At 49.8% G+C, this 27,583-nt stretch overlaps 1 protein-coding gene across 9 annotated transcripts in view; it reads right to left on the bottom strand.

Annotated features, from left to right (window-relative positions):
- Positions 1-294: 294 nt before the first annotated feature.
- LOC147614253 (uncharacterized) overlaps positions 295-27,583 on the bottom strand; it is a 41,579-nt gene continuing 14,290 nt past the window's right edge. For 5 of the 9 annotated variants that reach the window (XM_086780796.1, XM_086780801.1, XM_086780800.1 and 2 more), the window contains 10 exons: positions 21,457-21,579; positions 20,588-20,778; positions 20,324-20,476; positions 19,720-19,903; positions 19,446-19,556; positions 12,997-13,212; positions 12,612-12,804; positions 1,871-1,941; positions 997-1,116; positions 295-881 (listed from right to left, as the gene is read on the bottom strand). In XM_086780796.1, coding sequence (XP_086636922.1) covers positions 753-881; positions 997-1,116; positions 1,871-1,941; positions 12,612-12,804; positions 12,997-13,212; positions 19,446-19,556; positions 19,720-19,903; positions 20,324-20,476; positions 20,588-20,778; positions 21,457-21,579 — 1,491 coding nt within the window. In that variant the 3' untranslated portion in view covers positions 295-752. The remainder of the gene's footprint in view (positions 882-996; positions 1,117-1,870; positions 1,942-12,611; positions 12,805-12,996; positions 13,213-19,445; positions 19,557-19,719; positions 19,904-20,323; positions 20,477-20,587; positions 20,779-21,456; positions 21,580-27,583) is intronic. The other 4 variants (XM_086780799.1, XM_086780798.1, XM_086780805.1 and 1 more) reach the window with 2 other exon arrangements.

Raw genomic sequence — 27,583 nt, 5'->3', positions numbered from 1 at the left:
CCTGTCCTTCAACCTTGCCTGGCAGCAACAAATGCACAAATGCAAAGGCAAAAGGATGCTGCACTTTCAATGTGACTGTACATTTTACGCTTAACTTTCATCAAGACAGTACATTTTATGCTGGTTACACATGTAGAGCATGCCCATCAGGGTGACCCATCTTGGCTGCCCACCAGCATTCGGTGGGCAATTTTCAGTGTCTAAGCCCCGCACCCATGCAACCGGCAGGAAAATATGTGAAAGAACCCTTGGGTTTTCTTTTGAGTCACCACAATCACCAATTAAGATGTAACTAGAAGTAACAGAAAATTATTATTGTAGGGATTTTTTTTTATTGATATGTGGGGTGGATTGAATGCTCAATTGCATGATTCCTCCCCGAAAAGGGGTTTGCGCAGCCCTTACCATGCAAAGGCTTGAGCAAAAAGAGGACTTGCCATGTCCAGAAAAAAGCCTTCAGCTGTAGTTCTGGGGATAGATTATTACTGAAAGCCCTCAATTCAGGGCTTGGAAATGGATATATGATAATCTGAATACCCTATTAGTGTTGTAGTTCCCAAGGAAGAATTTTACTTACCTTACAGGATCACATCTCCGTCCCTTCCGCAGCCACATACGTACATCTGTCTAGTCCAAATCCATGTTGTTATATAATTCCAGACATACTAGGTGCAAGTGTCCCGATACCATAATGTGCTGGCATTCCTGCTTAAGCTTCTCATACCCTATCTTTGAGAAAACCCCCTTTCATATTACATAATGTCCGGGCAGCTTTTCCAGTCCTGCCTTTCACACGCAACCCAGTACCGCCCATTGAAAATCCACGTCGGCTCCTCATCACCTTCTACTGCCATCTTTATCTGTGACACACCCGGAACCCTCTAGAAGAAAAATCTTGGTCAGAGCAGCATTTTCTGGATAGAAAGAGGAGAGACTATACCCCATCTGAGTATAAACAAGCATTCAATCCATGAAAAACTCGCACAATTTACTTACTTGTTGAAACCACATGCAATTCCACTCTTGTCCCTGTTCTTTCCGCTTTTTGTAAGCTTCACGCTGCTTTTCTTCAAGGCGAATCTTCTCTGGAGTAGCCTTTTCCAAGTCCCCATCCTCCTGTGCGGCAGGGAAAAACATTTGTTACATATTCTTAACTTTCATGGTTACTGCGCACCTCATACACCTGAGTGCACCTCTAAGAAGAGCTAAGAAGAGCTCTGAAAGCGCGCGTGTGTGTGTGTGTGTTGAGAGAGAGAGAGATAGTTATGAATGTCTGTTAAAGGCCCAAGTGGCATACAAAACCAAAATAGTACAATGTGTACACAAGCATCTGATGGGAGATGCAAGAGCATCCCCTAGAACTTCCAACACGATATATAAAACAATATATAATTTTTAAGTGCAAATGGTGCGAGGAGGATATTAGTGACCCTTATCCAAGTACTCTGCTGATAGGGTTTCAAGGTCACTCGTACATATAGACCTTGGTGAGGACCCTGTCCTTCAACGGGCTGTGTGGTAAACCGTCCGTACCTCCACGGAACATGTCCATGATCCCTCTTTGGGCTATAAGTGGTCTCTGGGTAGGAGATGCAGTTCCACAAATTCTCAGCGTGTGAGATGCTATGGGTCTCTGAAATGTCCAAAGACGAGCGGTGGGTATCAAGATGCACCAAACTGTCTAGAGGTCGTGATAAGAACTCCCTACGGTGGGATCTCTCAAGATGTGCTCCTGTGTGTGGGCGCGCATGTGCACGTGCACGTGCACGTGCGCACGCGCGCGCGTGTGTGTGTGTGTGTGAGAGAGAGAGAGAGAGAGAGAGAGAGAGAGAGAGAGAGGTATCGTCCGGCTTATAATGAGTACACATACCAATGCACGCTGGTCTGGTCTAAATCGTGAGTCAGTAGGTGGTAGTGCATCCCTCGATTCAGGTGTCAGCTCTGCAATAAATTCAAGTGATGCGTGAACCAAGAATCTATCATTTGCACATAATCAAAGGATTGAAAGCATGTCAACAACTTGCTTAATGCAAACCACGGCATCCCATTACTGATCTGAAAACGGAAAACAATGAGATGCAATTGGATCCCAATACCACATCATCAAGTGGGGGGTGCGTAATTATATATTTTTTAAAAGCATTGTTTATCACTAGACTACTGGAAGTAATCAAGATGACCAATTCAAATGCAATACAACGAAAAACTATCGAACTGCAGAGGAACTCACACAAGTTCAGGGCTTTATCTAGAATATCAAACACCTAAGGTTTGTGACTTCCATAAAATTTGAGTTCGTTGGAAGTCAACAATCAATATCAATTAAAAGAAACTACCACTTTTCCCCCGATAAATTTTATCACCCCCATTTGACACAAGGTCAATTGGGCATGCCTGCGAGCTCCGCTTCTCCCCCCCCACCCCCCCCCCCCCCCCCCCCGCTGCTTCTCGCCATCGCGCCCCCCTCTCCCCCCCGCCAGTCCGCCGCTTTCTTCTCCGCCCTCTCCCCCGCCTCCTTCATTGCGCCCCTCTTCGCCATCTCTCCCCCGTCTTCTGCCTCGCGTCCTCCCCCGCCTTCGCTCCCCGCCTCCCTCCTCGTTTCCGCCTTCTTTCCCCCCGCCTTCTCTTCCTTCGCCACCTTCCACTCTGCCTTCCCCGCCATTCCCCCCACCGCTTGCTTCCTTCCCCCCGTCATCTTTTCCTCCGCCTCTCTAACCCCTTCGCCTCCTTCTCCCCCGCCTCTCTTCTCTCCCCCGCCACCTCTCCCCCCTCCGCCTTCTCCTGCGCGGCGCATCTCTTCCCCTCCGCCTTCTCCCTCTCCTCCCTTCCGTCTCGCCCCGCCGCCCACCGCTAACTCTTCCCTGCCTCAGCTTCCCCCCCCCGCCCCGCCCCCGCTATCCTGTAGCCCTCCGCCTCTCTTTTTCTTCGCAGGGCTGTGTCCCTCCCGTTGGTGACCCCGGTTTCTGGCCTTTTCCCTCTGGAGGACTCCATGGAAGCCGCTCCGACTAACCTTGCCGATTCCGGTCTCCGTCTGGAGTTCACAGCTGAAGATCTTCAGTTGTTTGTTTCCACAGTTTCCGCTCGAGGCCTCCTCCTTGGTCTGCAAGATAGTGGGTAGCCGTCCGATGCGGAGAGAGCTTCGCGACCTTCTGCAAGGCAGCCTTGTTGGCGTGCCCGCCAAGATCGTCAGCGTAGATTTTTTGGGACGTGGCTACTACCAGGTGGATTTCGAGTCCCCACAGGCAGCTCAGATGGTGCTGGCTCGGAGCCCCATTGCCCTCCGCTCATCTCGGGCGTTCCTGGCGCGATGGACTCATGGTTTCGACCCCGCTTCTGACCCGCTAGCAGGCGCGACAGGTTTCCCCGTCACTATCTGCTTTCCTGGACTCCGTAGGGAGTACTTGCCCCTCTTGTCATCCATTGGCAAGGCGTTCGGGCAGGTGGTGGAGACGCCTCAGACAGCGGCTTCAGTGATTGCTCGGGCAGCAGGACTCCCGGCCATTCGGGTTGTGGTTCCGTCACCGGAGTCCCTCCCGAAGACGATCCTTCTCCCTTGTCTTTCTGGAGGACATATGATACAGCGCGTGGAGTATTCGGGCCTCCCCGGCCAGTGTTACACATGTCGGGAGATGGGCCATCTCGCACGCGCCTGTCCCCGCAAGGGGGTTCATCCTTCACGCTATGCCGCCTCTGGACCCCCTGCAGGAGTCCCGAGGGGTGGCCATCCACCTCAGAGACCGGACATCCCTGGCTCGCCACAGCAGGCGCCATCATCTGACGAGCAGGCCCCGGCGGAGGATGCCGCGCAGTCCCAGGAGGCTGGCGGATGGCAGGAGGTTCGCCGGCGGAAACGCCCGGCCCGCAGGGACCGTCGCAGACGCCAGCAGGCAGCACAGGCTGGCGGACAGGTTGGCGGACAGGCGACTCCGGTTGGCGTACAGGCACCTACCCGCACTTATGCTCCTGTCAGGGATAGGCGGCCAGCAGGTCCCACCCCGATGGACGAGGATTCAGACTTAGTGCCCGTTGAGGCCGCTGGTGGAGCCTCCCACGTGGAGACCCCGCTCCCGCCTCCCCCCGCGGGGGGCCCCGCCCCCTCCCTGGAGCAGATTCCTGAGGATCTCGGGCCGCACTCTTCGACCCCCGGCTCCCCTTCCCCTCACCCGGAGAGCACTCCTTTCACCCCCCCCTCTCCCCCGGCGGCCCCCCCTGACACCTATCCTCTGGCAGATCCTTCTCCATCCTCTCCTCGCTCTCCCCCCTCCTCGCCGCGAGCCCCCATCCCTCCCTCGGCCTCTCCAGGATACTTCGCCAGACCACCCACTGCCCTGGGGCAGCGCAGCTGGGTAGGCCAGAGCTCAGTCCAGCGGCTGTTCCACCGCCACTCCGGGCCGGTGGAGATGGCGATTCTTGCTTCGCCCGCCACACAGAGTTCTCTCCAGCCTCCCCTGGGGGGCCCCCGCGAGTGATGGGGCTACCAGTGGATTACGGTTTTTTCAGGTGCCTCCAGCTGGATGCTGGCCCGTTCGAGACACTGGTCGCGCACTTGCGAGTTTGTGTGGTGTGCCATCCTTCTCGTTCTCCCTCAGTGGGTGAGCAGCATGGTGGCTTTCTCCTTTCCTCTCAGTGTTGCCCCAGGCACAGCATGGGATTGCAACTCTGTAGAGGAAGTTTTGCGTGATCAGATACTGGAGTTTTCTCACCACTTCAGTGACTTGGGGCTCACGGACCTATTGCAGACCCGATTACACTCAGCCCGCATGAGCTTGTTTGGTATACGCGGATCCGGTCCACACCTTAGTTGAGGCGGTGCTTCTGATTCTCCTCCATGCCGCCCCGAGGGTGCAGCCTACCTTTAGATACATATATGCAGAGGATTGGTCTCACGCCTATGCCCTGGACAGGGCGAAGGCGGAGTGGGGCTGGACACAGAGACAGGTCACCCTCTTTTTGGAGAGACTCTGCACCCGGACAGACAGTGATTATTCTCCCTCCAAGCCGGCGCCCAAGACTCACAGAGTGGAGGGCAGATCATCCGGGCCGGCTGAGAGGGGTGAGCCAGTGGAGGCTGCTTCACTTGCCATAGCTCATCCATGAGGATCCTCTCATGGAACATCCAGGGTCTCGGTGGACATCGCTGCTACATTGGTCGGGGCAGACTTCGCCAGGAGATCCAGAGGGCTCTCGTTGGAGGACCCATAGATATCCTTTTCATCCAGGAGCACCACCTTTCTGCCGGGCGTACCCGCACCTGCGGGAAGATCTTGCCAGGCAGGAGTCACACTTTTTGGTCACCGGCATATGGCTCCCAGGGGAACCAGGGTGGAGTATGCATCTCAGTCAGCGAGCAGCTTCTATCCGAGGTTGTGGACTCTGGCATTCTGGTCCAGGGTCGCGCGCAGTGGATCATCCTTCGGGTTGGGGAAGACCGCATTGGCTTCCTCAACTTCTACGCCCCTAATGGGGCGACCGGGAGAGCCGAGTTCTGGAGCACCATTAGGCAGTCCCTCCCCTTGGCAGACCACTGGTGCCTCGGAGGGGATTGCAACATGCTGGAGGATGCAGAGGACAGGATGGGGGGCAGCCAGGAGACCATTCATGGGCCGGAGCTCGCTGCCTGGGAGGAACTAGTGCTACAGGTGAGAGGCCAAGATCCGTGGACTCTCCCGGAGTTTGGCAGGTTGCAGGGGAGTCTATCTTTCTCGCGCTCGGATAGACGGGCCACAGGAGTTAACCTTTCCCGCATCGACAGGTTCTACATTGATGAGTGGGCCTGTGATAGAGGTGGCACAGTGGGCATACTCGCAGGCTCCTCGTTTTCAGACCACTTTCCAGTGCTTCTCCAGATCGAGGACCCCACGAGAGGGGAGCAGGGCCAGAGCGTCCGGATTCCAGATTGTCTCATAGAGGAGCCCGAGATTGCGATCAGAGTTGAGCAGGTCTGGCAGGAGCTGCAGTTCAGAAGAGGATCGGCAGCCAGCGATCTTGCCAGTGGTTTGCAGGAGATCAGCCAGATGCTCAGACAGGCTGCCTTGGACCGGCTCGAGGCCTTCAGAGAGCAGGAGAGGAGCCTACGGAGGAGTCTAGCGTCCCTCCAGAGACTCCAGGAGAGGGATCCTACGAGCCCTTGGATCTCAGAGCAGATGGAGTCAGCTCGCACTGAGATCAGATCCATCGAGGAGAGGAGGGTGGAGTTCCGATTCCATGCTCGGGCTTCTTTTTGGACACAGGCTGGAGACAGAGTGACTCGAGATTTCTTTGAGGCGACAGGGCCTCGCTTCAGACGAGAGGGTCTCAGGCGTCTTCGGCAGGCTGATGGCCAGGTTGTGGTGGATCCCCCCAGGGTTCGGGCTATAGCCACAGATTTTTACAGGGATCTTCTCTCTGCTGAGCCAGCAGATGACAGGGTGAGAGAGGCTCGGGAGGCAGTCTGGAGCTTCACGAGACCGGTTGTGCCGGCCCATTTGCAGCACTCCCTTCTCTCCCCCTTCTCGGATACGGAACTGGAGGAGGCTCTTCAGGCATTACCTCGGGGCAAATGCCCAAGAGAGGACGGTCTTTCGGTGGCCTTCTTCCAGAGGTACTGGGGCCTCTTACATAGGGACTTCAGATTGGCATTCCAGGAGATTATGGAGTCAGGAGTCATGCTGGACAGCATGGCAGAGGGGTTGATCCACTTGATCCCCAAAGAGGGAGGAGACAGACTGGAGATTAGACAGTGGAGACCGATCACCTTGCTAGGCACGGCCTACAAGGTCCTAGCTAAGGCGATCAGCAGGCGGCTTCAGCCTCACCTTTCGGACATCATCCACTCCACGCAGACAGGCTTCATCCAGGATAGGAGCATTCTGGATAACATTTTCTCTTTCTGGGAGGCTATGGCTCTGGCTAGATTTCGACAGGAGGATCTGGCAGTGCTTCTTCTCGACTTCGAGAAGGCATATGATCGGGTGGACTGGGCCTTCTTGGAAGGCACTATGGAGAGGATGGGCTTCCCCCCTCAGTGGATCCGTGGGGTCTCTGCACTCTACACATCGGCTCATAGCCAGGTGCTGATACAGGGCGTGCGCGGAGAGAGGTTCCAGCTCTCGCGCTCGGTGCGGCAGGGGTGCCCCTTGGCGCCCTTTCTTTTTCTTTTTGTGGCGGAGGCCATGAGCACTTTTTTGACGGCACAGGATACAGGTTTGCGGGGCCTCCAGCTTCCCATCCGCACCTCGAAGGAGCTCCTAGACTCGGAGTTTGCGGATGACACAGCTGTCTATCTTCAGGGAGGTGAGGAGAACCTCCGCCGCTTCGCCTTAGCCATGGACAGGTTTTGCAGAGCTTCGGGCGCTTTGATCAACTAGCACAAGTCGTGTGGGTTGTGGGTCAGCTCTATGCCCCCCCCCGACTTGGAGGCCAGTTGACGGTTTTCAGTGGCTGCCCCCCGGCACTACAGTGCGTTATTTGGGATGCTATGTGGGCATTGACATATCTCCGGAGCAGCAGATAGCCCCCCTTCTTCTGAGCATTCGGAAGAAGCTTCTGTATTGGAGTACCGCTCGTTTATCTCTGGCTGGCCGAGTAGTTGTGGCCAACCAGGTTCTGCTTGCTACTATGTGGTACATCACTTCTTGCTGGGCCTTCTCACGGGCGTGCATTGGCCAGGTGCAGAGGCTCATCAGGAACTTTCTTTCGTCCGGTGGCGACGGGCGGCCAGCCAGGGCCAAGGTGGCATGGGCGGTGATCACTCAGCCGAGGGAGAGAGGCGGCCTGGGCATTGTTGATCCTATTTGCCAAAGCCGAGCATTGCTTGGCAAGTTGGTAGTTCGTGGCCTCCTGCCAGGCGCTGAGCCGTGGAAGGAGTTTCTTGTTTCCAAGATGCTCAGCCGCACCCCTTCTCTTAGCGGCCCCTGGACCCCCAGCATCAGGTGGATCTTTACAAAGCAGCGATCCAGAGGAGTGGGCCTTGGCTTCGAGGAGCGTTTTGCAGCTAGCCTTCTGAGGGCCTGGGCGCATCTGAGGCCGTCACTCTTCGAGACTCCCCCGGGCACCGACGAGGAGCGCCTGAGGCAGCCTTTGATCTGGAACCCCTTGATTCGTCTCCCCAGTGGCCATATGGTTGGATCGCGGTCTCATGTGTCGTGGGGCCCGCTGAGCTCTGGCCCAGCCCAGTCCCTAGACGACTGGATAGGTTTTCAGCAGCTGCCTCTCGAGGCTCAGGAGAGGAGACTCAGTGGGATGAGGGGCAGAGAGTTGATGAGACAGGACATTGAGGCGGCCATCCCCCGGGAGTGGCGGACCCCAGTACAGGACCCTCCACCTCCACAGTGGATGGGTGTCTTTACTCGGCATGAGATCCTTCTAGCGGTCTGCGGCACAGCGGAGAGAGTCGCCCCACTCACTTTCGAGGTGGGAGAGGGTGGCCAGCTTCAGATGACACGACTAGATTTGGATGGGCTCCAGGGATGTATTCTTCAGAGGGTGCGGGTGGTCGGCTTTCATCAGAGACAGTGGTATGTAGACCCCTCACCGGCCTCGATAGGGGAGGACTGTTCTTGGAGATTATGGGCTTGGGACAGCAGGCCTCTTATTCACCTTCAGTGGGATCAAGGTGAGTGGTTTTGGCGAGATCCCTACTTGGCCCCTACCAGCCCAGGCATCCCCTTTTTTCAGTACACAGCGAGGCTGGGGCGGCGGATTCAGAGACACAGGATAGCGAGCACCCCGGCGGCGGCCGAGCATTGGCGGCGACAGGGGCTCTCCCCTGCCTTTCTTAGGGACTTCTGGCAGCGCCTTTGGGCCAGCTTCCGGCCCCGGAAGGTGACGTTGTTTCTCTGGCTCACAGCGCATAGAGGACTGGCTGTGGGGGCTTGGCTAGCTTCGGCAGTCACCCAGCGTCCTGCCCTCGGTGCGGCCATGCACAGGAGTCGCAGCGGCACTGCTTATGGGATTGCCCACAGGCACAGCAGGTCTGGCAGCGCGCTCTCAGGATGGTTTTTGCAGGCTCACCAGGTGAGATGCTGGTGACGTGGGGTGCGGTGGCTTGGGCCACGGACAGCGGCCCGGCCCTTGGATATGAGGACGTCCCTGGCAGTGCGACCATCCAGGTCTCTGACAGGGCGATGGCGGTGGTTCCGACGCCAGACTTCTCTTCGGCAGCACCTCAGGAGAAGGTCGGGCACAGATGGGAGATGATCAGCAACATGACGGCTTGGCACATTTGGAGAGCCCGATGCAGGGAGGTGGTTGGCAACCCTTAAACTATGACTTTGAGATCACTTATATGAAGGGGAAGGATAATGTCGTGGCCGATTCACTTTCTAGAATGTGGGCATGCACATTATTTGCCATCATGGGGGTGCACAAGGATTGGATTGATGATATCCAAGAGGAGTAAATGTTAGAGGAAAAGGCCGCCAATATAATGCAGAAATTACAGCATGGTACATGTGATGATTTGCCTCATTTTCAATTGCAAAATGGACTCCTTTACTACAAGGAGAAGGTGTATCTTGTGCCACATTCGGCTTTCAAGCAAAAAGTGATGATTGAGGCGACTCCACCGGCGGAGGTCATACAGGCCCTCTGGGTGGACATCATTCACACCTTGAGAGGACACTGGCAGGGCGACTCGGATCGCATGAGAGGGCGCCGCAAGGCTTTCCTCCGCACTTGGCAGCCCGGCCCTTTCCTCACCGCGAGGGGCGAGGATGTCACTTGGCACTACAGGCCTCCAGTTTGGCTTTTCTCACCTCCCACATGTACTATTAGGTAGCCCCCCCCAGAGAGCGGCCAGCCACGGGGGTGGAGTTCAGGAGTTCACTGTGTTTTTATCCCTCCTTGCGAGGTGAGCTTTGTAGCCTTATGGCGTTTTCTCATTAACTAATAGAAGGATCTTTTTTCCGGAAAAAAAAAAAGGGTCAATTGGGCATATGAAGGGTCCACTCCTGAGCGCTCTGTCTCAATACATCCCAAGAGATTCGTCTTATCGCTCCAGATCAACACTCACTCTTCTTCTCGTCGCAGAAACCTCAGCTAATCTCTCCGGATTAGCACACCTTTCTTGCGAGCTAGGCAATGATTGCTAGAAAGTGCACATGCATACAATAATACCATGCCTAAGTATACAAACGATCAAGATAACTGTTGGGCACTACCAGCAGGAAGGTCAAGATCTATGTGTAATCACTACGGATTAACATCAACATGTTGTGGTTTGTCTCTAATCTTTCCGGATCAGCTCCAAACCTTCAATTTACTTCTGAACCATCGTGTTCAACCCTAAACTTGCCAGGCATGTTAGGATACTCCGCTACAAACACATTCATGGTTTATAAAACTACGTTGGATCCAATGACAATAAATAACCATGCTCGTCTCGAGTGAAGAAATTCTCACTTTAACCATGGAGTAACCCCATATCATATTGGTACTGCTCCACTCATTTCCCAGTGCCTTACAACTGGTAGGTTGCATTACACGCTACGTGGCAGCCTCCTGGCATGGACACGATGTGTTTGACGATTGTAGATAAGTTTGCTAAGTTTGTGATGTTCATCCCATGTATATCTAATGTTATTCCCGAGAGTGTAGCTCGATTGTTTATTTGATTTTGATACCCGATTGGTGGTCTTTCTCGTACCATTGTGTTAGACCGAGATGCATAGTTTACGAGTCATTTCTAGCATGCATTATTTGATAACTTTGTTACTTGGTTGAATTTTTCCAATGCCTTCCACCAACATACAAATGGCCAAATGGAGGTTTACAATCAATTGGCCTTCAACCAGCAGGGTAAAGTTCATTTGTCTTTGGTTCACGTAGCATTTAATGATTATTTTTCTTCTTCCATTGGTAGGACTCCGAATGAGACAGCATTTGGACACTTCCGTCGCTTATGATGAGAACCGAAGCTGACGGGGTGCCTGAGTCCTACCAAGTTGGAAGCTGTTAAGGATTACCTGGCCAAAGCACGAGGGCTTTACCAAGCACGCCAGTAAACACTACCAAGATGTCAAGTTGTACGAAGGGGATTGGGTGTATTTTGGACCATGAAGCACAGGTTGAAGCAAGTAAGCAAGCGTTGCCCCAAGTTGTCTTTTCACACCTTCAGACCTTTTCCCATTTCGAAGAAAATCGATGAAGTCTTGATGAAGCTGCAACTCTGTCAAGTTGGACCATGCACACTGTTTTTCATGTCAATTGGTTGAAGCCATATGACGGTCCTCCTTCCAAGGTAGCCAGAGCCGAAGGTGACAAGAAAAGCAGAAGTGTTGGTACTGGAGCGTATTGTCCTCCACTGCTTCAAGCACGACAGCAGCGATTTCCAGTGTTAGTTCCTTCCAAAGGTTTGAGATCAAGGAACGCACAAGGCAATTTCCCTTGACAGGGACTTATTGCACAAATATCCTATATTCTTGACAGACTATCTAAAAGCAACGCAAATTGATAAGTTAAGCAAAGAGGGGATGTCACGTGCATCCCACACTTGGATGCCACGTGAACATGTACACACAACTCCAACTGCAAGGACCTAAGGTTGGACAATCTAGATTTTTGTGAGACCTAGTCCACAGACGAGTCGTCAGTGTACTGTCAAGGGTAGTCAGATCAAATCATGTAAGCTCATGTAAGCCCCGCACAGTCCCGTTGTGCATGTCCCACTTGCATGATGTAATGATGTACACAGTGTCCGGACACTTATTAGACTATTGTCTGGTGCCAGTCGAAGTCATAGGTCTAGGTCTAAGTACCAGTTTTGTGTAAATCCTCTTATCAAGGTACAAACAGCAGCTATTTGGAGTTGAAAGGTGTGTAGGCCATTTATGGGGCTGTAAACAGCTCTAGGGCAGAGGCCAATCAGGCACCCCAGTGGTTGGCCAGGTGTGAAAGGGAAGTCGCTCATGTGTGAACCCTGTAATGGACTTTTTTGGAGTATGGCTGGTTCAACACCAGGTCGGCTTGGTCCGACCAGCAGGATGGCCAGCCAAGCAGCCCTAACCCCTGAATAAGGGTCATTTGGGCCCTCTTGTCACCAATCTCACATTCATGCAAGCGTCTCCAGCCCTCTACCCCCTGTATAAGGGTCATTTGGTCCCCCTTGTCACACATCTCAAATTCATGCAAGCATCTCCCTCCTAGAAGCCCCCAGGCAAAGGTTGAAGGCTACTAGGGGCATCTAGGGGTCAACGCAGGCTGCAGGATGAAGGTGGCCAGTTCCACACCCTCTTGGGCAGACGATGCATGTCAGAGAAACATGTTCCCATGAAGGAAAATGTAAATCCAGTCCAGTTTAAATCCAGGCAGATTCAGCCCACGATTTTACATTGCAAAACTGCAAATACACCATCTGTGGTGGGGGCCCTTCAGTGGCTTATTGGGACCCTAGTGCACTGTTCAGTATTCTCTCTCCTTCTCTCTCTTTCCCTTGGATTCCAACGAATAAATGTTTACCTGCAAACTAACAAAAAGATCCTTATGCTACACAGAGACCTTTTGGAGAGAAGTAAAAACAAGTTTTAGGTCACCCAAAAAGATAAAGAAATGTTATGGAAACTATCATATGAAACTTCTCATGACTTCCTCAAACTTTTGACTCAAATGAGAGAATCAAAATGTGCACAACATACCATTGAGACCGATTGTAAACCGGGAAAAGCAGTACTGTTGCTCGTAGTCTTTGGGAGGAGCCGGGCATCTCCATAAGCATCTGGTGTCACCGTACACATCCTTCTGGGTCCAAGATGCCTCAGGAGTAACTGATATTTCCTTCATGTAATTACCATGAATGGAACACTTTGGGACCCCCTTGCTATCGAAAACCTGCACGTCAGAATCCAATATATTAAGTATACAGGAAGCAGCTGCCATCAAAGACGTGCTAAGATCCTTCGATCTGTCCAATCAGGGCAACAAGCAACTGGCCGGCAGGTGTTGTGGTGCTTCAAGTTATTAGAACAACAAATCCATGTTCAAACAAACACCTTACTTTCTAGCTTCCCAGTGAGACGGTACCTTTCCCGTAAGACAGCCCTGCTCTTTGCTGCTGGCTTTGTGGAACCGAATACGGCTGACTTCCCCAGTCATATGGTTTCGAATGACAAGCTCCCCATAGTTATCAATCCACAGCTTTCCAACAACAACGTTATGGATACATGTTGTTATCTTGCTCCAAGTGAAGTGATCCCTGAACCTTGGCATGCGCAAATGCACATTGCCTGATGGAACAACCTATTGCACAGAAAAATGTATACTTTTTCACCATTTGTTGACTTGGTTGTCCTTAAGAAACTGCAGAAAGAGAAATGAAATGAAATGATATATTAACGTCTCTAAGAGGCCATAATGGCCTATGAGACCAAAACTGAGAGTACATCTGAAGTTGGTGTCTCATCAAAGAGAACAACTAAATGAGACTAAAAAGTACCATAAACTAATTGTCCTACAGTTATAAGAACAGAACTAGAACTGTAAGACTCCGAGATGATACTGAGTAGAAAATACTGGAAAATACTGAAAAATGTATATCGGGTAGATCCATGTATGCTGATCAGTTGAAGTGTTGCCCTCTCCTTAGATCAAGTATCTCCGCCAAGAATGGAGAGGTCGTAGAAGCGAGGTAGGTGCCTCCGATGCCGAGCAACAATGGCTCTGATCTGGCGATGGTGAGGATGCCGTGATCGGGATCCTCGTGGGTGTGGCCGACGAGCACGACATAAGATAACTGCTCTATCAGTGGTGACTCCCTGGGAGCGTGGTCGGTGCCTTGATGGCCCAATGGAGGAGGTATCAGGAGGTGTGTGGGCTGGGTTGCTAGTGCTGGTGCTGGTGCCGAAGAAATCTGTCAGGGTCCTCTGTCTAGGTACATCATGTCTGCCAAGGGGGTCTCTCTGTGTCTCCCGAGCTCAAGTAGAAACAATCCCAGGCATCTCTGATCCTCTAACTCCATGAGTCTACGTAACGGCCCAAAACCCTCTCAAAAGAGGCAGTAATATCTCCCTCGGATCTCATAATAGACTGTACATCGGCAAATGTAGTGTTCCTCTGTCTCTACCTCCTGGTAGCATAGCTGACAAATGCGGTCATCCAAGATCTGATGCACATATTGCCCTGTCTCAATCCGCAGCTGGTGTGATGAGGTCCGGATCTATCCAATGGCACAATGTATCCCATGTGATAGGTGTACATCCATGTACGCCGGGCGGGTGATAAAATCATCTGGTGAGAGGTGTAGAAAATGGCTCTTGTAATGAGCCATTTTCGTGCCTAAGGGCTCAAGGGGGCTAGTCCATGTCCTCTCTGTGTCCACTCTGATGATATCCATCCTGATCATGCGGTTTTGCTCTAAGCGGGTGAGATCCAAAAATGGACAATCCAGACTGTACTGAAAGGGTGGTAGTGCCTCTATCCGCAAACCATGTAGGTCAAACCATGATCTCATATGAGCGTACCAGCAATGAGTATCTCCATCCTCTGCCAACTGTATGGATGAGGTCAATGCCAATCGGGAGTACCTCTGCTGAGGGAGCTCCCATAGCCGCTGTAAAAAGGTAATTGCCTGGAATAGGGCCTCGGTTACTACTGGTGGGGCACCCAGCTCAGCCCGAACAATCTCATGTGGTATTGATGATTTGCTCCGAATCATGCAGGCAATCATCATAATCAGTGGTCTCTCCATTTGCCTCCATCCCTCATCTGTCCCTCTCTGAGATCTATGATGTATACTGGGCCCCCAAATTGGAGCTCCGTACAGGAGGGTCGGTGTGACAAGCGTATCAAATAGCCACAATTTGGTGCGTGACTCTTGAAACTGTATGTGTGCACACTGCCTCTCAAGTGCCCCCAAGGCTGCATGCCCTCAAGCTAATCTAGCTGCTGCTGCCTCCTTCAGGGAGAAACGTGGTCCTGTGAAAGTAACTCCCAAGTAGACATATGACCTGACGTACATACTCTACCGGCTCCCCTCGGAAAGTGAACTGAGGCTCTGATCTCGTCACCCATGCCTGTGTGGTGTTAAACACCATAACCTTGGTTTTCCTAAGGTTCACTGTCAAATCTCTATCTGCACAGAAAGCCTGTAATGCATCCGGGTGTCTCTGTAATCCCTCCGGAGAGTCTGAGATTAGAACAATATCATCAGCATGTAACAATATGGGTATCAACACCCCTGCCAGGCATGCCCCTGGGCCTCCCAATCTGTCTACATAATCAGAGACCGCATCAATGTACAGTCCAAAGAGGGTGGGCGATAGCGGGTATCCCTGCTTCACGCCTATCGCTGCTTCACGCCTATCGTGCTGGTCACCCTAGAGCTCGGACTCTGCCTGTCTCACAGACTCATACAGAGCATATATCCCCCACTGCATATCCTCGGGTACCTCAATGTCATGCAATCTGTGCATAAGCCTGGCACGTGGTACGGTATCAAAGGCTTTGCGGAAGTCCACAAAGCAGCAGTATATCCTTCTCTTCTGTGCCCTGCCCTCTTCAATAAGTGCCCGAAGTGTCAGTATGTGATCCAAGGTAGTAAATCCTCTCTTGAAGCCAGCTTGTCCATGTGCTCGATGACCATGCCTCTCTGCCCATCGGCTCAATTCCGACTCCAATATAGAGCCATATAGTTTGGCCAAGTAATGACCAATCATGATCATCCTGTAGTTGCCTGGTACCATGGGGTCCCCACTCTTAAAGAGTGGTACAATGATATGCTGTGTCCAACTTGTTGGGAAACCCTCACAAATGGCACGATTAAACACATGTACGATGAGCGGAGCCAAAGTGTCTCATGCATATGACAAGTGCTCTCCAACTAGCCCATCATGATCTTGTGCCTTTCCATTCTGTAACCTGTCTATCGCATCTAGCACCATCCGCATAGTAAAAAAGGTGCTGCTAGCCGGTCTAGCTCCTAGTGGAGGGGGGGTGGGGGGCTGTCCTGGTGCATCATATAGCTCTCTAGCATAAGTATGCCATGCCTCAGGTGCAATAATCGGAGTACCAGGCTATCTCTCCTGAAACATCTTCCATGCCCTCTTGTTGTGTCCTTCCCCAAGAAGAGTTGGTAGATCTCCTCCTCTAGCTTAGCCAGATAGGCTCGTTTCTTCCTCTGCACAAGGCGCCGAAAGATCATCCTAGCCTGTCTATGTGTGTGAGACCCAATGGCAATCTCTACTATAGCTGTGCTCGTGTCTCACGACACTCATCATCATACCAACTGTTCTGTGGGGCAGTGTTGCGGGGGTGGGTGGAAGGGATCATAGTGCAGGGAAACGCATATGAGGCGGATGCATGTAGTACACCTGTCAATCATCTCGTGATCTCGTCCAGAGGGCTATGCGGATCTAAAGCGAACAAGCCATCAGATACTGCATCTCGGTAAACCCCAACTGTCTCACGTGTAAACTGATATCTCGGGTACCTAGGTAGATGAGTGGCTGGCCCATCTCTCGGGGATCTACCTACTAGTGTGAAACTCAGGTATGCATGATTGCCTGCTATGCCAATGGGCCTACTCGAAATCGTGAAACCCCGCACATCAAGTATCAATGAAGGAGATCCCATCAAGTAGTCCACTGTGCTCGCTCCCCCTTTAGAGTTCCAGTGTGTGAGAGCATCTGATCCTTGCCATCTCGATAAGCCATTGTATATGACCAACCCATGTGCACTCACGAGTGTGAGAAAATGCCTGCCATAATCTGTAATCTCCCCCTCATCCTGTGCTGATCTCTGCAACCCTACATCCTCTGCCGTGATCTCTCGGTACATAGCCTCTTGAGTATCATACAGCTCTGTCTGCTCTGTGCCTGTACGTGCATTAAAGTCTCCCAATAGTAATATGTCTCCCATGCTGGCAAACCTCATGATATCATCATATAAAGATATATAGGGCAACTCTCCTGATGGTGCAAACCTGGAGTGGGCTGGGGAAAAGTAGCATACCGCCACATATAGCTCGCAAAGCCCCTCTCTGCATATTCGGACCCACATGTACCTTGCATCTGCATCTCTATGTACCACATGTATTTTGTCACGAAGCTCCTCCCTGTAAAGTATTGCCACTCCTCCAGATCCTTTGGTACCTCCCACTGTGCGTGGTTGAGGGCAGAATACTGATTCCCATCTATAACCCCAAACGTCAGGAAGCCTCTTGTTTGTGCACTGATGGGTTTCAATATACATAGCAATATCACTGTGTCTGAAAGTATCCTCAAAGTATCTTGCATCTGTTCTAAGGGCTCCGTTGCAATTCCACACCGTGAATCGCAAGGTCTCATAGACCGCGCACCATCAAGCGGGCCTCCTCTCCGCAATGATGACTCGGCCATCTCTGTATACCGCCCATTTTCCCTCTTTCCACGTGGCATGTGTTCCTTCCGGTGTGCTATGTGTGCTATCTGTGCCGGTGTAAGGTCCTCATTCAAATAAATCTTTTCCCCCTTAAGGGCCATCCTTTTGGAGAGGAAGACCTTCTTCTTCTCCAAGTCACCAAACCTGATGATCAATATCTTCGCCCTGGTTTCATCTCTGCCTACTCGCCATGCTCCGGTAATGGGTACATCACTAGCTCCAATTTTTGTTGCAAGAGATTTTGCATCCTCTTGGGGATTTCCCTTATCTTCCCACCCAACTATACGTACATGTAAGGCACGTGCCTGTCTCTTGGCTTCCTCTTCCAATGTAGCATTCATCACCTCTACTTTATTGACTGGTGTATCCTTCTGTTTTTTTACTACTTCAATCCATGGGTTGACTTCCTCAATTTGTTTCTTTGTGGCACTGGCAATTTCAGCCCATGAATGCATTTCCTTCTCACCTGCAGCCACTTTTGCCTTAACATGATTCCAAAGTGTTTTGCATTTCTGTGATGTCTTTTTCGCGGTCAGCCATACATGTCTTCAAAGTGCCTTCGTACAATGCAACTGTTGTGCCAATCTCTCGGAGCATGTCATCCTTCCATTTCTCCATATCTTTTTTCATTTCCATGTGCATCAAGGCTTGGGCTAATTCCATCTCAACCCGTACTTGGGATTGCATTTCTCCCTTCAATTGGACATATATCTCTTCCTTCAGCGTTTCGTATATCACTTTCCTTTGGGCATGCATCTGCTCGGTCCATTCCTTTTCAAGCTCCTGTCGCATGGTGTTCATCTCTGTCCTTATATGAAGCTGTATCTCCTCATAAAGGGCCTCATCTCGTCGGGCCATCTTCGTAATCCTTCATGAGCCAGGGGACATGATTCCTTCCCTCAGTCTTCTGCAGAGGCATTTGGTGCCTTCGTGGGGGTGTGAAAGGTTATCTCACCATCCTGTTCCCTTTCCAGGGGTTGAGACATGTTTTCCCCTACTAGTTGCTGCCTTGGGGGCCTGAGCAAGGGTGGGTGGGAATTTGGGAAAAGGGAGCCCGACCTGCGCACAGGGCAGCGAGCAAGCCTACAGCGGCGGGCAGAGCAGAGCAGTACAGTTGGCATAGATCAACAAGTGGCAGCAGCAGCAGTTGTACAATCTAGTCAGCAGCTGCAACAGTCGTACGGCACATAGTACAGGCGGGGGCAGATTCAGCTGGCAACAACGGGCGCAGTTCTGTACGGTGCAGACGGTGCACAACAGGTGGTGGCAGAGCTGAACTACAGGCAGTCGTACAGCTCAGGCAGCGGCAACAGTTTTGTACTGTGCAGGCATCAGCCTTGTGCTTCCTGCAGCTCAGCCCGCCAGCTTGCCCCTGCAGTCCTGTGCCGCCTTCCACCAGAGAAATGAAATGAAATGAAATGAAATGTTATATTAACGTCTTCAAAAGGCCATAATGACCTATGAGACCAAAAGTTACATCATGGTGGATCTGATACAATGTCTGGATAAAAAAACCCAGAAAATGAAAAATAAAGATGATACTACTGGCACCTAGAAAATGAAACTGGAACTGGAAGGTACACTATGGAGGTACCTCCATCTCATAATATGTGCCGCATCGGACACTGGCAGATCTCCTCAATATCCTCTGTGGTCAGCACCCTGACTGGGTGTCTCGCATGCCTCGCAAGAATAATCCGAATCTGCCGCTGCAACCTCCGTCTATGCTGGGATGCCCTCCTCCGTAGTCGTCGTGGGCGTCTGAGAGAGAGAGAGAGAGAGAGAGAGAGAGAGAGAGAGAGAGAGAGAGAGTTTTGAACATTTTAGCCAAGCCAGTAGACCACATGATCTATATGATGGCACCAAAGTGCAGGGAATGGAACTTGAACACAGGATCTTTCAATTGGGATCCAGATATGTAAACGGCTATGCAAGCACTCCACACACACACACACACACACACACACACCCCAAAATCCAGGGAATGGGACTTGAACACCGGATCTTTCAATTAGGAGACAGATGCATAAACGGTTATGCAAGCCCTCCACACACACACAGAGGCAACGGTAGTGCACAATAAAGGACAAGGATGCTCTCTCGGTATGAAAGATCACCTCAACGCTCTTCCCCCAGAATCGGTTCTTGATCTCCACTTCTCCATAGATGGAATAATCACTTGACATGTTGTCACAATGAAATGCTAGTATCGGTGGATGATGGCTAACCTGCATAATTTCAAAATTCCATAAGAAAGTGTAGGCTTTCCGTTTATGAATTATCATTAACTTGCAAAGGATTTGAAGATAGTCAGGAAGGGGCTCTTGTATACATCCACATCAGATCAAGAAATATCCATCCTATCAAAAAGATGTCATCACACGGGGCAACCTGTTCAGCAATAAAACGCAATCCACCATCTAGAGCCTGCCATTCATATGTCTCCCCCAATAAGGGGTTGAAAGGTTTCGCATCCCTGTGAGGAGAACCATGATAGGTTGCACATGCAAATATAGAGACCCAGACCAGCCGCTCTATTGAATCATCAAATTGTGAGGCTTTCTCAAGCAGATGCCTGGCCCAAAAGAAAAAGGAAATCTGAATACACGTGCATTACTTAACCACACAAAACATTATATATGTTAGTATGTATAAAGCCACATGTATGCATACATATGTACTCACACAGGCATACATATGTACGCTCACACACAACTATGTATATACGTACGTGTGTGTAGATGTGTGTGCATGTGCTTGTGTGTGTGTGTGTGTGTGCACGCGTGCATGTGTGTATACACACGTGTATACATATGCACGGGCAAGTGCAAGTGTGTGTGTGTGTACACAGATGTGCATGCATGCCTACATACATACACACATACTCCGAGTGTGTGTGTGTGTGTGCGCGTGCACGCGGGCGCACATGCATATGTAGGTGTGTGTGTGTGTGTGTGTATCATCTTTTGAACTACAACTGATGCTGTTGCCTTACGAGTATTGTAATTCTTCGGCACATCGTTGTAATACCGAGAGTGGCTCATTGATTGTCGCAGGCATCGTTATATGATTCAAGTCTTTCCCAATAGCATTCTTTAAGACACTCCACAAGCTAAAGCCTCTTTGCAAAGGCCTAGGTGCAGGCAGCCTGCGACAAGCATGAAGACCTCAATCCTGTATGTTTTTATCGAAAAAATACCCCTCTATTAACACATTCCTTGTAGATGAATTAATTGCTAGCGAAGGAAGAATTCTTGACCTAGCTCTGGGCTGCTTGTAGTCCTCTCCTTCCACTTCAGACAGATTCTCCGTATCAATGGACGAATCACCTTCCTCAGGGGGCTCTTGATTGTATTCGGCCCTTTCACCAAGGATTTCAAGCTCCTCCAGTGATGTTGATTTGGCTATAAATTCATGCTGGTTCAGCACTTCCAAAGCCTCATAGTAGTCCTTCAGAATCAAATTGCAGTTTTGTAAATAAGGATTACACTTTAATCCTAGTAATATTCTCAAAATTCTCCTCAACAAGGGTTTTCAGATACTGGTGCCAGGTTTTGACAAAGATTGCTACCATGGCACTTCATTTGATATGATTCAACATGCCTCTACAATAATTTCAAATGTTACCGCCAAAATACTGGAGACAACTTAGGACCTTAGGTAGCTTTGGCACACTCCTAAATAGGCTGTATGCAACTGTGGACCAATATTCTCATATCTGGCCAACCTTAGGGATGAAGAAGATATTCACGAGACACCTTGTCCTTGGGTTGAGTGCCCAAGCATTGTTCAGATGCACACCAAGAGGAAGCCAGAAGAACTGACCGTGGAGTCCCTGACTTTGATTCAGATTCCCAATGGCCAAAAACAATGTAAAAGCATAGCCATTCATATCACACCAGACGTCCAAATAGTGTGACCCTTTTGGGACCATCCATGCATTGAAATAGCCAAAAATTAAAAGAACTCTGATTGATTCCTTTTGGAAGCCCCAATTGACAAAGCACGTAAGCCACATTAAAATGGGGTTCATCAACTAGGATGCTCAGCACAATCTCGGAATCTCCCTAATAAGCAATCATGTATTTGCAGAGATAACCTATATGATCTAGAAAGCTAGATTGATACCTCATTTGTGACATCAGATGGAGCCATGGACACTTCATCATCAGTGTCTTCATCATCGCCATATTCCCCATCCATATCTCTGTCCTCTGTTGCATTAGTCGTGCAGGTTTTGTGTCTCTGCAGCTAGAAAGAAGAAGAGATATTGATCATCAGAAGAGAGAAGAGTCTCTTGGTTCAAAAGCATGCAACAAAGTGGTAATGGTGTTTCATAAACAAAATGAAGCAATGAGTGAATCTAGATTAAACAAGCTTACAAATACTTAAATTGCCAGAAAATGATCAAGTAGATGTTCTTCAAGGGCTCTTCAAGGTAATGAAGACAATCAAAGAGCAAAGTGGCATTGAGATGCCATAAATAACATGTCAATAGAGCTGATAATAAACTGTGCCTTGTGTGCATCAAGAGACGAAAGACAAGTCACAGAACACCAAAATGTGCTGGGTTATCACAGTAATGCTAAGTCAATATGATTTGCAGCTATCCTTTGGATGGATTCACTTGCCTTGGAGTAAAAATCTGCAAAAGAAAAAGAAACTACATGTTACATGCGGAAGCTCTGGGAGTCTTCTTTCAGCCCTAAACACCATCTAGGAACACACTGATGCAAAACGCATGCAGAAGAGAGAGAAGAGAGAGAGAGAGCTGAGTATTCGGTATATTCATATGGTACAAAAAGGTATATCTATCTTGCAGCCATAGGCTGCCTTCAATGAAAAGGTACAAACCCTAGTCTAGGCCTAATCTATGATCCAGCCAAGCAAAGGGGCTGAATGCCTAAAACATTGAGCAACAATGCTATTTATAGGCTGGATATGACACAACCAACTGGCCGACTGCTGGTTGGCCAGCAAACTGGACAAATATCGGACCTTTGCTGCAGTCGACTGGAGAACAACACTTTGTATATGCTGGCCGACAGCCCTCCAAGTCCACAATTAGTCAAATCCCCTGCCCAAACAGTAACACCTGCTCCTAATCTCTGATTCTGATCTTTTTTTATCTGGTTGCTCTCCTCGGGATTAGCTCTAAGGTCAGTCAGTGGTGCATGTCTTGCACATGATCCCCCTCTGCGAAACTTGATGACAGGTTTCTTGGATGATTGTCATCATCCCATTCTATTCCCAAAGTCCCCTCTGTCATCCTTCCTACTCTGGCAACCTTTTCACCGAACAACCGGTCCGGTCTCCAAATCCACTCTAACTTTGATGAAGATCTATGCATCTATTCCATCTAGTCCCCATTCCGTTCCTACCCTGTCTCTGAACACTGTCTTTGATCTTCTTTGCTGAGAAATAAGTCTGGCACTCTCACTCCACCCTTGGAGGATCAACCTCCCCTAGAACCATTGCTTGAGAGCCTTTCTTGGTGTGCCCCAAGTGGCACCCGACTCATAGGACTGCCATCCCCGTGGGCTTTGTGGAACACCACCAACCAACCTCCTGGGAGTTCTTCCATGTCTTGAGTTCCTTGCCTCGGGCCTCGTACTAGTGCACTTTCCTATGCCTTGGACCCGTGCACCTTCATATGGGACTGAACCAATGTTTAGCCTTGCTGAGCCTGATACTCTGATACCAATGTTACATACTCTGATACCAATGTTACATGCGGAAGCTCTGGAAGTCTTTCATCCCTAAACACCATCTGGGAACATGTTGATGCAAAATGCATGTAGAAGAGAGAGAAGAGAGAGAGATAGAGCAGTATTCAGTGCTCAACGGTAGCTGAAAATACTAGTATGTCGTCCAAAAAAATGAACACACACTTTCCCTATTAAGTCCCTGAACACACGCATCATCATGTGGTTAAATGTGGTTGGGGTGTTCGTCAAGCCAAAAGGCATGACAACAAATTCATAGTGGGTCCGTTCCGTATGGAAGGCTGTCTTGGGGATGTCCCCCTCAACAATCCTCACCTGGTGGTACCCACTCTTCAAGTCTAGTTTCGAGAACACCTTGGCCCCATTCAGCCTCTCGAGAATGTAATCTATTTGAGGCATCGGGAACTTACTCTTGATAGTCAGCTTATTGAGTGCACGATAATCGACACACAATCGAGAAGACCCATCCTTCTTCTTGACAAACAGGATCGGAGCTGCAAATGGCGACACACTGGGACCTATAAAGCCAGATTGCAACAATTCTTGGAGTTGGCGGTCCAACTCCGATTCCATTGCCTTGGAAAGGCGATATGGAAACTTACTCGAGGGATTCAAGCCAGGGAGGAGGTCTATTTTGTGGTCCTCTGGTCTAGACGGGGGGAGCTGGGGAGGAAGATTGTCTTGAAGAAAAATCTTCTAGAACTTGTCATGGAGAACCTGGTACTTCTCTGAAGCCCTGGCCACCGTCTAGGCAGTCTGGATGTAAATCATCGCACACTGTGCGCCTTTCCTGATTTCTCTTTTAGCTTGTAAATGGCTTATGAGAGGAAAGTTCGGGATTCCTGGCTCACACTTAATGGTCATTGGGTCTTTACACACATTCCGATTAATCACGAAAGTGTGCTTGTCCCACTTGATATCTGGCCGAAACTTGTGAAACCATTGAATGCCCAAAATTATGTCTGCTCCTACAAGAGGGGCAACCATAAAATCACGCACAAACTCTACATTCTGAATGACTAACTTAGCACTCTGAGCTTCAAACTTGATGCTCATCGTCATGCCTGTGCTAAAATCCTCAACTTTCTTGTCCACCGAAGTCAAGACGAAACGGGCACACCGAGTGGCCTGTTCCGTGACCACATCCTCCGTACTGCCACTGTCAAACAAGACAATGACTCTTTAGCCACCTATGTAGCCAAAGGCCTTGAGCAATTCGTTGCGCTCATACTCCTGGTCATGGGCACCCTTCTACTTATCTTCGGGCTCCCAGCTAATGATTGCTCCATTCCGATTAATCACGAAAGTGTGCTTGTCCCACCTAATATCTGGCTGGAGCTTGTGAAACCATTGAATGCCCAAAATTATGTCTGCTCCTACAAGAGGGGCAACCACAAAATCACGCACAAACTCTACGTCCTGAATGACTAACTTAGCACACTGAGCTTCAAACTTCATGCTCATCGTCATGCCTGTGCTGAAATCCTCAACTTTCTTGTCCACTGAAGTCAAGACAAAACGAGCGCGCCGAGCAACCTGTTCCGTGACCACATCCTCCGTACTGCCACTGTCAAACAGGACAATGACTCCGTATATGCTGGCCGACAGCCCCTCCAAGTCCACAATTAGTCAAATCCCCTGCCCAAACAGCAACACCTGCTCCTAATCTCTGGTTCTGATCTTTCTTTATATGGTTGCTCTCCTCAGGAGTAGCTCTAAGGTCAGTCAATGCATGTCTTGCACATGACACTACAATCAACAGGATGGCATTGTTCCAATTTAGATGGAAGGCCTCCCAGGACACGGACAACAAAGAGTGAGGGTTTATGACCTGAACTGGTGCTAAATGAGGATCTTTCCGCTGGAGAGCCCACAAGGATCGAGGCTAGACCAGCAACATGCATGAACTCCTCATGCAAGTCCAGGTATCCCGTATCACCAGGACCCACCATACAACTGGAAGGCTTCAGTTAGTGATCCAGGTCCTGACCCCCGAAGCTCTACCTTTGGGAGAGTGTCCATTAATGAGCTTAATCCTCATTCGTATAGATGCTAAGTGAGGGTGTCTTCAAACTAGGCCACGAAACTTCTAGACGAATAGGTTTCTCATACTTGCCAAAGCAATCACACATGTCCAAACACTCACCCAGCTTCTATCCAAGTTCTGCTTGTCTTGCCACTTGCTGAATCAGCTGTAAGACCCCTCTCCTCTAGAAAACACTTGCGATTAAGCATAACATGGGAACATAAAGACACTGGCATCTAGCTCACCGCCCAACCTGAGCTACCAATATAAGAACCTTGTCTAGAAAACACCTACAATTAAGCATAACACTGGAACTTAAAGACATTGGCATCTACCATAGAGCCGTTCAGGCTCACCCCCAAGCATGGAGGTTAGTATCATCTGAGACATGGCTCCACGTGAAAAGCCTTGGCATCCCATACCACCACGACACACCCCCTCAAGTGTACGCACGGAGTAGTCTCACGGGCCTTGAGTCCTTGTCTGAGGAGCTTTCTCCCAAACAGACTCCAAAAGTCAGTTATATGGGCCTCCTATAAACGAAATAGCCCATGCCTCATAAATACCACTAACCTCCCTATAAGATGCCTAATCCCCAATCTCTAGTTAACCTAACCTGTAGTTAGACCTATTAACCCTCCTTGAACCTTGGGAAGTACCATCAGCTTATGCCCCTACACGTTGATAGGATTTTTTGTGGCCAAGAGGACATGCTCACTGAAGATACTCACTCCAACCCCAAGAGAAGACAAAAATAAATTGGATATGGTTAGGGACCTTAGGAAACATAGGATTCTTGCATGGATAGCTGCGCACTTGTAACTAGATGTAATAAGCTGCTGTTAGCTATTGCATGGTGAATAGCTGATAGGATTGGGTAGAGTAGGTGAGGGCATGCATGGGGATATAGCGTAGTTAAGCAAGAAGGAAGGGTGTAGCGTAGTTACGCAAGAAGGAAGGGTGTAGCGTAGTTACGCAAGAAGGAAGGGTGTAACACTGGGAGTTTTCGTGAGAGCATTGTGGAAGCTTTTGTGTGTGTTGAAGAAGTGATTGCTAGGAGAGCTAGTTCTGGGTTGTGAGATTGTTGTGAAGCTGGTTATATGTGGGTTTGTTCTGTGTGAAAGGCGACGTGGGGTTTGTAAGATAAGACTAAGATCTGTCCAGGGCACGGGATTGCAGGAGTGGGAGAGGGTTTTGTGTGGGAGATTGTGTCCTAGAACCTCTCATAGTGCAATACTGTTGGAACTTGGACTAGATTTGAGGATTGCTCAAGCATCTCCCTATTGTATTAGCCAGTATAAGCTTGCAAGTTGCTGCTGCAGATAATATAGCTATTGATGATCTTGTTGGAGTAGAGAACATATATCTGGTTTCTTTTGTGGTCATTTGTGTGAGAGTTCTCTTGCTCTGTTTGTTGGTTTCATTCTTCTGCTCAATCCCGATTCCCAAGGTTTGTCACGTGTTGCACAATCTTCTAAAATACGCAGAGAATCAAGTGGTGTGAATTAAAGAGTTCTTCTATGGTTTTGGTTCAATTCTGTGTTGCCTAGATGGAGTTCTTTTGCAGACAAGGTTGTAAGTGAAGGATTGTTTATGGTTGAGTTTGTGTTGGTCCAATTAGCCTGAGTAAGGGTTGAGTTAGCCAGACATCAAAAAGGTCAGCAGGTTGTGTTGGGACCTTGTCATGACCTATTTGAGGTGATAGGAAGTGGATCTGAGGCACAACTAACGGTTTTAGGTTTGTCTAAGGACAGTTGTCAACTGCCAGAAAGCTTGGGTGTCTTACAAGGTTTCAGTGTGGCAGCAGTCTGACACCAGTGGTTAGCTGATTGATTCTAAGGTTGGGTTCTAGGTTTGTTTAAGTGTTTTGAGGCTCCTATGGTGTTAGCTCGGGACAAAGAACCTCCTGTAGATGAGGATGTTCTTTCCACGGGGACCTTTCGGAAAGCCAGGCAGGTGGCAGTTGATTACTTGCAGAAGGAGGTGCATACTCCAGGCTTTGTGGTTCCGGATTCAGAGGGGGTGGTTGACAGGTTTAAGAAGGCCTTGCGTGGTCTTCAACAGGTTCCAGACTTGTTTTTGCACCGTAATAACAGGTGTTGATCCTTGTGAGCAGTGTGATGCCTCTTTGACTCAGAAGCAGAATGGTTCATTGATCTGGTTGATGGACACCAGATTGGACGGGAGCTTCCTGATGAGGCAATTGAGCTCATGGTTGCGGATGACTCTTTGGGAGGCAGGATTGTGTTTCTTGTGGTTTCTGCGGCATGCGAAGGATCATGGACTCTTGTACACAGGAGGGGGATTGTTGGATGGAGTCCAACTCCACGGTTGGAGTGACTCAGTTTGGGGAGGAGATCCGGACACGAGGAGATCTACTTCAGGCCCAGGAGCAGTAAGAGGCAGTCATCTTTTGCCTTGTCTCGCGGACAGAGGCAGAGTACCGGGCTGCTTGTGATGCTGCTTGTGAGGTGGTGAGGATGCAGAGGTTGCATTGCAGGTT

This window comes from Cibotium barometz, chromosome 42 (assembly GCF_041138505.1).
Source record: "Cibotium barometz isolate CiBa-2024 chromosome 42, ASM4113850v1, whole genome shotgun sequence".
NCBI lineage: Eukaryota > Viridiplantae > Streptophyta > Polypodiopsida > Cyatheales > Cibotiaceae > Cibotium > Cibotium barometz.
Note: the sequence above shows the minus strand (reverse complement) of the source record. Positions and strands in the feature narration are given on the sequence as shown.